Genomic DNA, 12,300 nt, shown 5'->3' on the forward strand with positions numbered 1-12,300 from the left:
CAGTGAAAGTCAAAAAGAGAAACAGAAAGAAGGGACGTATTAGTCTCTTAGGCATTTCAAGTTCTCTCAGTCAACTTTGAGTTCATTGGTTTGGGATGTTTTAAAAATTACTTTAATGGACCTTTATTGGAGACTCCTCACCTAATTCTTCCCAAGAGCCTTCTCCTCCACGCCCCTGTGTCCCCGGTCACCCCACAGAAAGGAGAATTCAGCACCTGGAGTTTGATGCACTGGCTGCTCCATATCCTAAAATTTAGGGAAATGGTAACAGAGATTATGGTGACTTCCAATCCCTAACCCAGCCTCCCTGCCTCCCCAAGAAAGCAAAACCAAGGAAAGAATTGAGACAACAAAGGAAGGAAGGAGAGCAAATGAGACAACAAAAGACCATTAACAAAAATATACAAATCCAGAAAAGAAAAACTTCCCTGTTGAGTTTAATTTTTTTTTTTTTTTCCTGTAAGAACTAGACCCAGGGTACAATGGCCCCTTCCTAGGGGGAAACTCCACTGATGATGCCACCAATTCATCTGACGGTCTGGACAGGGACCCCCACCCGGACTCTGTAGTTTTGGCGGGTTGGGAAGGCCCACTGCGGGGAGTGGGGGCTTGTGGCTGGGAGGCAGAGCGTCCCTTGCCACTCGGGCGCATCGTCTCTGGGGTGGCCCCAGCTCCCCGGACCAGGGCGCCGTCTCCGGCTGGGGCGTCAGGCTCTTTGATCTTTTTGTACAGTTGCTGGATCCAAAATCCGGAGAGAAGGGTGGACGCTGTACAGTCCGAAGGCCCGCGGGCAGCAGGCGCCCGCCCGGCGCATCCCGCCCCCGCAGCGGGCCGGGGAGCCGAGCATCTTCCGCGGCGGGGCTACTCGGGCCCGCTGCTGTTGGTGGTCTTCTCCCACTCCAGGCTCTCCTCGCTGCGCGCCGGGGACGGCCGCGCCCGCAGGCCCTGGAAGCGGCGGCACTCGGGGCACACGCGGATGTGCGTGCAGCCGCGGGCCACCAGGGCGGCCTCCTGGGCCAGTCTCTGCGCCAGCTGATCGGGCTCCCCGGCCCCACACAGCTTGCCGTTGCTGAGCGTCACGGTGCCCCGGGGCCGGCGCTGCTCCTCCGGGCCGGGGGGCCGGGGCGGCGGCAGCCCAGAGCGCCGCCGGCGCGGGTGGACAGTGTCCTGACATAGGATGATGTTACGCAGCTCGCTCAGCATCTCCTGGCAGACGGACACCTGCAGGACACGAGGAGGTTACAGCCCCATCTCTCAAGAACAGCCCCCTAGGCGTCCCTTCGTGCTAGTTCGGGGGAGCGATCAGGGCGCAGTTTCAGAACTTTATCATCTTATATGATCGAAGGGCTTTCAACTCATCCTCTCACTTCCACCCGCTATTTAATATTCAAACATCCTCCATACCACCGTCTGCAACAGCCCTACCAGCTGGTTGTTTGAACTTTGAACACCTTCAAAGACAATGATCTCACCACGGTGGGAAAGCGCCCCTACCAGTTTTGCATATTTCCCCTAAACGCTGCTTCCTTCTACTGACTTAATTCCTCTCCCTGAAATTGTCATCCATTGATCCCAGTTAAATTTGGACCTTGAAGCTGACTAAATAAGTAATCCCTCTACCAGATGTCAGTCTTTCAAGTATTTGAAAAAGCAGCCCTGTCTCCATGAACATTCTGTTCTCAGGCTAAAAAGTCTCATTTCTTTTAATCAGCTGGTTATGGCTGGAGAGGCTGCTGTTCTGACAAGAACTGTACAACAGCCATCTACTCCTGCAGCTCTCCTGATAAGAAACTCTTGGGTCCAGCTGTGTTTTAGAATATTTTGGATTTGGACAAGGTAATACAGTGAACATAAAATACATTATGTATCTCTTCCAGTGGGCTCTGGGGAAGACCCTACATTCAAACACATTAATATTTCTGTAGCAAAAGGTATATATGCTCACTCCAAGTGAGAGAAAGACCATAAATATTAGCCTTATACAAGTCCAAGTCTAGGTTTGTCACCAAATATGCTGGCATCAAACATTAAAAACTTGGAACTTTCTGAACTGAGCTTTTTAGGTTTCAGAATTGCTAATGAAGAATCTTGAACCTGTACCATGACTCCCATGTGCTTTACTTAGTCTCTCAGTCGTGTCCAACTCTTTGCGATCACATGGATTGTTCCATTGTTCTCCTAATTGTTCTATCAGGGGAGTCTACTTCTCCGTAGCTGCTTCAGGTAGAGGATCTGTGTAAGCTGGGTTATTTTCCCAAGAACTCGCCCCTGGTCTGGATGTACCTCGAAAAATTCAGTGAGGAGTTCAAGCTCTCCCAGGTTCCTCTGTCCATGGGATTCTCCAGGCAAGAATACTGGAGTGGGTTGCCACACCCTCCTCTAGGGGAATCTTCCCAACCCAGGAATTGAACCCAGGTCTCCTCCATTGCAGGTGAATTCTTTAACATCTAAGCCACCAGGGAAGCCCCTGACTATCATGGTTATACCCATTTCACAGATGTGGAAATGGAGGCTCAAAGAATTTATATACCTTACTAAAATTATTCAACTAACAAATAGCTGACCTAGAAGTTGAATCTAAACCCACCTCTTTCAGAGTGAATACATGCTCTGCTTTGTTCCCTACTTTGTGCTGGAAAGGACAATTTTCCCCCCAGGATGGGAGAAGGAGCTTTCTTTCCTTTCATGTTCTCTCTTCCAGTCTTCCCATTCTATCAGCAGAAACAGGAAGTAGTTTTACCATAGCCAAATAATTCAGGTAGCCTTTACTCTCCTTTCTAGATGTTGAGAGCGCTTAAACTCCTCATTGAATTTTTCAAGGTACATCCAGACCACGGGCGAGTTCTTGGGAAAATAACCCAGCTCACACAGATTCTCTACCTGAAGCAGCTACAGAGAAGTAGATCCCCTAATGGAACATGGCCTGAGTCAGGACTAGGCTCAAGACTGTCAATAAATAGCAGAGACTCTATGCAAGTCTTGTCTTCTCTGTGCTTCTAATAATAACAAAAGCATCATCCCCTGCCTAATCTATTATATGCAACAGAATATAACGACATATATGCATTGACTGTCTACTAAGTATCAAATACTGTGCTTTGCAGTGGGAATACTGACACAAGAGACTGAGTCCTTACTTTCGGGTAGCAAAATGTCTAGTAACCAGGCTGATATGAAAATAATAGGCACAGTGTGTAAATGCCCAATGCTCTGGTTACAGGGATGGTGGAAAGGAGGAGAAATGAGTAGCTTTCTGATTTGGGGGAGAAGGCAGGAGACGTGGGGAAGGTTTCACAGGGAAAGGAACACTTGAATGAGGTCTTAGGGAGAGGTAAGAGCATCATTGTTTACGGAGTAGATGGAGGAAGAGAGCCGGTAATGCTACAGAGAGAAGGAGGTGGGGAACCAAGAGAGTCTGGAGCAGGCAAGGCAAGGGAGGAAAGAGTTCTGGAAGGAACTGTCCACTTCATCAAGGACCACACTGAGGTCCAATAAGGCCCAATGGGTTATCTTTTGGTTTTGTTCATTGGGAGGGGTCAGGCCTCTTAGCCATGACCTTTCAGGGCAGAGGTGGGGAGAAGCCAGCTGTCCTTGAGTGAGGCCAGAAAGGGAGGTGAGAACATGGAGGTGGAAGCAGTTGGATCGCCTGGGTTTGCAAGAGGAGAGAGGGAGGGCGAGAGCAACAGTAATATGCTGTTACTTTAGACTATGGGATAAACATTAGTGTAGTTGTAAACCTGGGGGAGAGAACAGGGAGAAAAAAGAAAGGAGAGAAAAAGGATAATCCTAGAGGAGCTGAGGACAGATGGGAACGAGGTGGAGGGGTGACCGGAACATGCGAGGCAGCCCCAGGGGTGGCTCCAGCTGTGGATGGATTTTTTTAGGTGGCGATCTTCAGTGGGGGCTGGTCACTCCTGATCTCTTGGTGAGACAGGAGGGCAAATTAGTCATGAAGCGGCAAAGGGTTATGAGGAGTAGGTGATGGCTTGGAAGTTCTGCTGGGACATGAGAAAGAGGAAGAGATTGGTGAGCTGTGTTAAATCGAGGCCCGACATGAGGCTGGACTGCAGAGGTTTATAGGAGCCCTGGACTCTTAGTTACTGTTAGGACCTGTTTCTCCAGTGTCAATTAGTGGGCGAGATTTTAGGACAATCAGGAGTTGGGAGATTGAGATAAATGCCAGTATAGTTTAAAAACCAAATGATGGTAGCTCTGTTTTTAGTTTTCTGAGGAACATGCATAATGCTCTCTGTACCATAGGTAACATAGATAGCTAATGGGAAGCTGCTCTATAGACAGGGAGCTCAGCTCGGTGCTCTGTGATGACCTAGAGGTAGGGTGGGGGAGGGGAGGGGAGGGGGAGGTTCAGAAGGGAGGGGACGTGTGTACACATATCGCTGATTGGCTTCGTTGTAGAGCAGAAACCAACACAGCACTGTAAAGCAATTATACCCCAATTAAAACAAATAATGCAAGTAGCATGTAAGGAGATAGAATGGGGGTACAATTGGGTAAAGTCTTATTCCTCCTTTTCAGACTCTTCATCTGTGTGAAGCTTAATTAACCCAGTTTCTAAGTCACAGGTCTGAGAATTAAGCTTCTTCCAAATCTCTGAGAAGGAAGATGCCATTTTGAGCTCTCATGAATTGGGATAGTAGCTCTAGACAGCTTTACCTGCAAGGCAAAAACATACTTAAGATGGAAGAGCCAAAGCACTGTTTCCATTGTAACCTGGTTACTTTTGCCTGTTTTTCCTCTTAATACTATACCTTAAATCACAGTTGTGCTAAATCCGTGGGCCCCCTCCTCTCCTGTGGGATTTCACAGGTTCTGTCTGAAATGACCTTTGTCCCTGCATGAGCCTCTGAACTTTGCCCTGCCTGCCAACACTATACAGGTCATACCCATTAGAAGGTTTACCTCAGTCGCTTCTGAGTGTCGGAGAGTCCATAAAAACTCCAACATAGCCATAAAAATGGCCACGATTAAGCCACAAATAAGAACCACAAAGATTCCACCAATATTCTCCATTCCTAGTCCTGTAAGAAAGTAAGAACAAACAAAAAATAGTGTAAAAGAGCTGGGAGACATAATTATTCTATGAAAAATGCTTAATGTTATTTGAATTACCAGCACTTGAGACTTGTAGATGCTTTACACACATGTTCCTTGAGATATAATTATTCTTTTGTAACAAAAGCAGAGCATAGCTGGAGGAGAAGAAGGGAAGGGGATGCAGATGCAAGTGGAGGAGATTGGTGAGAAGCTTCTTGGGGTAGGAGTGGCCGTCATTTTATGAAAATGGGCTCAGGCAAAATTGGATTTAGTCTATATATAGATACCAAAGGGCTTCCCAGGTGGCCCAGTGGTAAAAAATCCGCCTGCAATGGAGGAGATGCAAGTTCGATCCCTGGATAAGGAAGATCCCCTGGAGAAGGAAATGACTACCCACTCCAGTGTTCTTGCCTGGGAAATCCCATGGACAGAGAAACTAGTGGGCTACAGTCCATGGGGTTGCAAAAGAGTTGGACACAACTTAGCGACTATGCAACAACAATAACAATGATAACAAAATACCAGCAAATTCTAGCTGTTTCATAAAAATATAGTCAATCTTCCTAACACTGTGTTTGCTTGATATAAAGCCATTTATATCTATGGATATAAAAAATTTGTAACCAGACTGTAGATAGAAAAAAATTTCTTTTACTTATCTGTGTCAACATGTTACTAAAATACTTCCTTGGAAAGTAAAACTTTTTATTCCACCAGACCAGTGGTTCCCAAACTGGAAGGCCATCAGAACCACCTTGGAAGCTCATTAAAAACATAGATTCCCTAGTCCTTACCCTAGACCTACAGAATCCCTACCTCTGGAAATGATGCCTAGGAATCTGTATTTTTAAATGCATTTCACAGGTGATTCTTTTCCAGCCAGGCCTAAAATTTGTTTGCAAATTTTATTTGGGAAAGCATTGTACATAGCTAAGTTCCTTCAAGTCAGGCACAATATCTGGTTATAACCTCATTTCCTAGTATAACTGTCCAAATAACATATACTTAACAGATATTTCTAGAATTATCTTGTTTCACTTCTGCAGTGTCAAACACCACATTAGCTATGTAACTGGATGCTTTTGTGGGGGGGGAATGTCAGAAACACATGAAACTCTGATTCAACAGGGGCCACAATCATACATCAAAAAGCAGCTTTTATCTAGGAAAGTGCCAAGAGTGTGGCTTCCCCCCTGTGTTGTTCCTGAATGCTCACGCGTTTTGAGTGTCTGGTCAACCAGCAGTGCCCTCATGGGACAGGGAGCTATGTCGTGTCAGGGAGAGCCAGCGTCCCGCAACACTGAGATGAACCAGGGTTTAGGAGCCGAAATCTGACCCTGCTTCCTGTACTTGGGAAAGCTGGAAAAATATCCCTGCCTAGCCATTTCAAGATGCCTTGGGTTTCCTTTCATAAAGTCTCAAATGACTGTCTTGTTTTTTTGGTTTTTGTTTTGTTTTTAAAATTACACAGCATGGCACAGCACCTGCCTATACTAATAATCTGCTACTCCAAGGGCTAACATCATGAGTGCACCCAATGGGTTATACACTCTGGTCTGCAGGGCCACACAGCCAACTCTTGAGGACTTATGTGAATACAATATCCTCTATTTTGAATAATCAAAACCAAGAGACAACTTAAAATCTCAGTTCCAAGGGAACGCATAGACGGTTTGGAGTAGATTTCTTCCTTCCAGGAGGAAGGTGTTTGGTCTTCTTTTGATGACCTGTCCCTCTAACCTGGAACCATTTAAGCAGAATGTTTTTGACCATAGGAACTTTAGAGAGACAAAAGAAAAACTTAAGGGGGAATGCCCCAAGAATCTAGCTGGGGTGTGAAGTCGTAGCTTTAGGGGTGGTGAGAACCAGGTTTTAGAACATGGACCTGAACATCATGGGCTAACTAGTTTCTCCAGCCGGCCCCTGTGAAGAAAGGGCTCCCCAGTGATGGGGAAGTGATAACTGATACCAAGGATGCCCACCTGTTTAGGTAAACAGAGCCCTAAGTGATTGTTGAGGTACCATGGACTTTCCTATCACCTTCAGATAGTTCTGTCTGATATAGAAAAAACACTGTTGTTTTTCAGCTGCTAAGTCGTGTCCAACTCTTTGTGACCTCGTGGACTGCAGCATGCCAGGCTCCTCTGTCCTCCACTATCTCCCAGAGTTTGTTCAAATTCATGTCCATTGAGCTGGTGATGGTATCTAACCATCTCATCCTCTATCACTCCCTTCTCCTTTTGCCTTCAATCTTTCCCAGCATCAGGGTCTTTTCCAGTGAGTTGGCTCTTTGCATCAGGTGGCGAAAGTATTGGAGCTTCAGCTCCAGAAAAAAGATTCAGTTCAGTTCAGTTCAGTCGCTCAGTCGTGTCCAACTCTTTGTGACCCCATGAATCGCAGCACACCAGGCCTCCCTGTCTATCATCAACTCCCGGAGTCTACTCAAACTCATGCCCATCAAGTCAGTGATGCCATCCAGCCATCTCATCCTCTGTCATCCCCTTCTCCTCCTGCCCCCAATCCCTCCCAGCATCAGGGTCTTTTCCAATGAGTCAACTCTTGGCATGAGGTGGCCAAAGTACTGGAGTTTCAGCTTCAGCATCAGTCCTTCCAATGAACACCCAGGACTGATCTCCTTTAGGATGGACTGGTTGGATCTTCTTGCAGTCCAAGGGACTCTCAAGAGTCTTCTCCAACACCACAGCTCAAAAGCATCAAATTTTCAGTACTCAGCTTTCTTCACAGTCCAACTCTCACATCCATACATGACCACTGGAAAAACCATAGCCTTGACCAGACGGACCTTTGTTGGCAAAGTAGTGTCTCTTAGGATCCCCTTTGAGGAACTCAACCTCCCCTCGTGTTTCTGCAGAGGAGGTGTTCTACCCTCAAGTCCAGTTCTGCCATCTGGGCTCCAGTGTGTCCCTGTCACCCTCTGTCACCATCCTGGCCCTCCCCAATCTTGTCTTCCCCACTGGCTTTTTCCCTCAGCGTGCAAAAACACACTTAAGTCTTTCCCTTCTTATCAATGTGTACACACTACTATATTTAAAATGGATAACCAACAAGGTCCTACTGTCTAGCACAGGGAACTCTGCGAAATGTTACGTGGCAGCCTGGATGGGAGGGGAGTGTGGGGGAGAATGGATACATGTGTAAGTTTGACTGAGTCCCTTTGCTGTCCGCCTGAAACTATCACAACATTATTACTTGGCTATACCCCAATATAAAATATTAATTAAAAATTAAAAAAGAAAAATAAAAAATCCTTCTTCCCCCTCCAGCTCTGTCTAGTGAATACCCTTCTTTTTTCTTTTCTTCCCTGGCCAAGCTTTTTGAAACAGTTTGTCTATATCAGAACTATTTTAAGACAGCTCTTAAAAAGCTTACAGTTGGTGGCCCCATCCCACATGAAACAAAAAGAAAATGTATCCACATTATATGTTAAATGCATTTTTAAAATTCTGCTTCTGATGTGATGGAGTGGCAAGCAACAGTTAATGTATAATTGGCTGTGATTTCTCAGCAGTTGTTGTGCATACAAGAGAATGTTTGCAAAAGGAGAAAAATCAAGCTGAAAAAAATTGTTTCTAAATGTAATGCAGTTTTTATGAATATTAAATTTAAAGTTAATGAAGTCGAAACAATGTTACATCTTGGAGATATTTAATTACACATGTCAACTTAATTTAGCAGTTTTCTCTTTGCATTTTGAAACTAATAATTTTTTCCAGACCTCAAGCATAGTTTTGGGCACTCTAGAAAAGCTTTTAGGTGCTAGGCAGTCTGTCTATGGTATCTAAAGGAGAAAATGATTGTGCTCTGAATTCACTTTTATCCTCCTGAATATTTACTTGTCATTCCATGACATTTTGTTTTGTACCACTAAAACCAAGTTCATCAGGGTCACCAGTGAACATTTTGTTTCTAATCTATCAGAAAATTGCCAGTTCTGAACTTAAATGACTTCTTGTAATAATAACATTGTCAACCAATCCCTTTTTTGCATTTTTTTTCTTTGTCTACACTGTGAGGTTGTTGGGATCTCATTTCCCCCACCAGGGACTGAACCTGGGCCACAGCAGTAAAAGTGCCAAATCCTAACCATGGGACCATCAGGGAGCTTCCTCTTCCTCCTTTTTTTCATGAAGCCATTGCTCTCTGCTTTCCCCTAGTCTTCTCAATTGTCTTTGCCTGCTCTGAAGCATATTCTCCTATTTTCCTGCATTGGGTCTCTTGCCTCTCCTCCATGTACTGTCCTGCTGATTTAACCTCCTAAATGCTTTTCAATTTCTCATCCTTCTGTCTTTCTCTCCTACCATTTCCCTAGCTCAGGCCCCCACCATCTCTTGCCTGGACTTTGGGTGAAGACTCCAAAATGATTTCTCTGCACACAGCCTGTCCTTCTCAAGTTTACCAGCCATGTAGTTGCCCGAGTGAGCTTTTTGGTCAGAATATTTCTAATACACCGTGTTATCACTCTAAAACTGCATAGAATAATCGTTAGTTTAATGTATATACCTTGAGTTCCCACTAGACTGTGATTCCCTTGAGAGGAGGATCCATGTCTTGTTCAGCTCTGTAAAACCACAATCATGGCCCATCATAAGAGTCAATAAGTGCTTGTTGAAAAAAATGAGCTGACAGAAAGAGGATAAGGACATATCACAGGTGTAGAAGCCTGCATTACCCAAAACTTCGGATTTATACTGTGATATGTACTCACTCCTAACCAAATGCTTTTAAATTAATGATTAAGTGGGCCAGCCCTCATCCATTATTCCCAGGTGGCACTATGGGTAAAGAATCCGCCTGCCAGTGCAGGAGACAAACCTAAGAGACGATGTAGGTTTGTCCCCTGGGTCGGGAAGATTCCAGGGTTGGGAAGATCCCCTGGGGGAGGATTGGCAACCCACTCCAGTGTTCTTGCCTGGGAAATCCCATGGACAGAGGAGCGTGGGGGCTACAGTCTGTGAGGTTGTAGAGAGTCAGATATCATGGACAGTCTGAGCACTAGTCCTCATCCAATGCTCCTAGCTTGGTGGACACAGGCAGGTGGCCCAGACTGTACTGAATGACTGGCCAAAGGGGGACTGAACAGGACGTGGATGATCCGCAATGTGGACTTGACCGTAAGTGGTCCTGAGCAGGTGTGTGAGGGATGGAGCTGGGGGAGAGTTATAAACGAACAGGTGATCTGTGCTGGGATAATCTTGATCAGGTGAGGGAAAGCTTCTTGGAGGAGCTTAGGTTTAAACAGGGTTCTGGTAGAAACCATGAGTCAGTGAAACACCCCACAGCCTCTCTTTCCCAGCTTCTCACGTTTCAAGACCAGCATGTTAATCAGGGCTGTCAGCTCCAGTGTGCTGATTTCAGGCTGAGTGGCACCCGCACCCCCCCAGCATAGGAGCGGGGCTTATATACTGCTCGTGCCTTTAGGAACTTATTGGAAAAGGGAGGCAAGAATAGATTGCTGGCAGAGTTGCAGTTGAGAAACAGATGGAGTGGGGAGCGAGCGGGAAGCAGAGTTAGGAGGGAGCAGCGGTTCCGTTAACATCGTCATTAGTCATTCTCCTAGAAGTCAGACGCCTTCCCCAGCTCACAGCCATCACTCAGAGGAGCCTGTCATGTGGACTCCCTCCAGTCTGACCCCAAAGCCCGTGATGTACTCATAGATGCCTCCACACCTGTACTGGAGTCATCTTATCACCCCCTCCCTCCCTTCTTCAGACAGGACCACACAGAAGCCATCCAGACAGATGGCTTTCAAACAGATTTTCCTGACACTTGAGTTTCTGAGGCTCAGTTGGGTCCCAGAAGTAAGACTATTAAACCTAAATGGAATCGAACTCTCCCCATAAACTCTTGGTGGATTAAAGACTAACTTCGGTGTCATTCACAGATTGCCCCAAAACACAAATGATAGTTGACAAATGCAAATGAAGAACACTGTCTCCGGAACTACAGAGGGGAATGGCCACCTGCAAGGGAGTACCTCTGAATGGATTTGAATCTCCACCCAGCCACCCGGCCACCTGCTCTGCCTTTGGTTCTGACCAGTAAATAGTCACCTCTTGGATTCAGGTGCATGTATGTCCCAGACCTTAAAACCCATGCATATCTCCAGATGGTCCTGTGGAAATCTGCAAATGCAAGGCAGGACAATTCATTTTGAATGGGAGCCTGGGAAGCAAAGAGGCAGAGGCAACAGGAGTCACGTAGCAGGGGCAGAGAGAGGAGAGACTGGCACCACAGTTCCCTTAGCAGGCAGCGTATTTTGTCTTTGACATCTGTCAACACATCTTTCTTGAGAAGCTCCCATGAGCTGAGCTCTATGCTAGGTGCTGAACCTTGGTGCAACCTTCCAGACTGACATTTGATAAGAACGTGGATTCTTTGATCAATATGATTTTCAAGCACTTACTAATTCAGAGTCTAGAAGCTCCCTGGTGGCTCAGTGGTAAATAATCCGCCTGCCAATGCAGGAGACCAGGGTTCGATCCTTGGGTCAGGAAGATCCCCTGCAGAAGGAAATGGCAACCCACTCCAGTGTTCTTGCCTGGGAAATCCCATGGACAAATGATCCTGGAAGGCTACAGTCCATGGGGTTACAAAGAGTCAGACATGACTTAGCAACTAAACAAATAAACAATTCAGAGCCACATTCACCTAAATTCATGCAAATATATTAAATGGCCCCATCTCTATGGATCTATTTGTTGTAAATAGCAACTTTACTTGCCCATATATGAGCTGACCTGCAAAACCTTTTCAGAGAACACAAAGTGAATCATCATGTTTGCACCGCTGAGGACAGTGAAACTAAGTCTGCCATTTCTTCTTGCATGGATCATGACATCTGTTGACTAGACCTTAGCAGATTCTGGAGACAGTAATGGCACGAGACAGAATAGAAGATGGATGGGAAACGCATCTGATAAATTTTGCAATTTATCAAAATAAAATTATAGAAGGGGCATTTTACAATTTATCAAAGTATAAGCTTGAGCACCTCGGATCTCATTCAATACTCATTAAAAATACTATAAAGGAGGTCCACGGTCGGCATTTTATAGTTAAAGAAACAGAAATTTAGAGAACTTCAAGAATTTGCCCAAGTCTTCAGAGCTAAGATGTGAAATCCAGGTAAGTCTGGCTGCCCAGCTAATGTTTATAAAAATAAAGTTGACCTTTATGAATGTTTAATATGAGCCAGCTCACCAGGCTAAACATTTTAATCCAATC

The 12,300-nt window shown here is 45.6% G+C and overlaps 1 protein-coding gene across 6 annotated transcripts in view; it reads right to left on the reverse strand.

Annotated features, from left to right (window-relative positions):
* Positions 1-402: 402 nt before the first annotated feature.
* Positions 403-12,300, reverse strand: part of GRIK4 (glutamate ionotropic receptor kainate type subunit 4) — a 491,778-nt gene continuing 479,880 nt past the window's right edge. For all 6 annotated transcript variants that reach the window (XM_070473470.1, XM_070473471.1, XM_070473469.1 and 3 more), the window contains 2 exons: positions 4,921-5,039; positions 403-1,221 (listed from right to left, as the gene is read on the reverse strand). In XM_070473470.1, the coding sequence (XP_070329571.1) occupies positions 862-1,221; positions 4,921-5,039 (479 nt within the window). In that variant the 3' untranslated portion in view covers positions 403-861. The remainder of the gene's footprint in view (positions 1,222-4,920; positions 5,040-12,300) is intronic.

This window comes from Odocoileus virginianus, chromosome 10 (genome assembly GCF_023699985.2).
Source record: "Odocoileus virginianus isolate 20LAN1187 ecotype Illinois chromosome 10, Ovbor_1.2, whole genome shotgun sequence".
In the NCBI taxonomy this organism is placed as follows: Eukaryota; Metazoa; Chordata; class Mammalia; order Artiodactyla; family Cervidae; genus Odocoileus; species Odocoileus virginianus.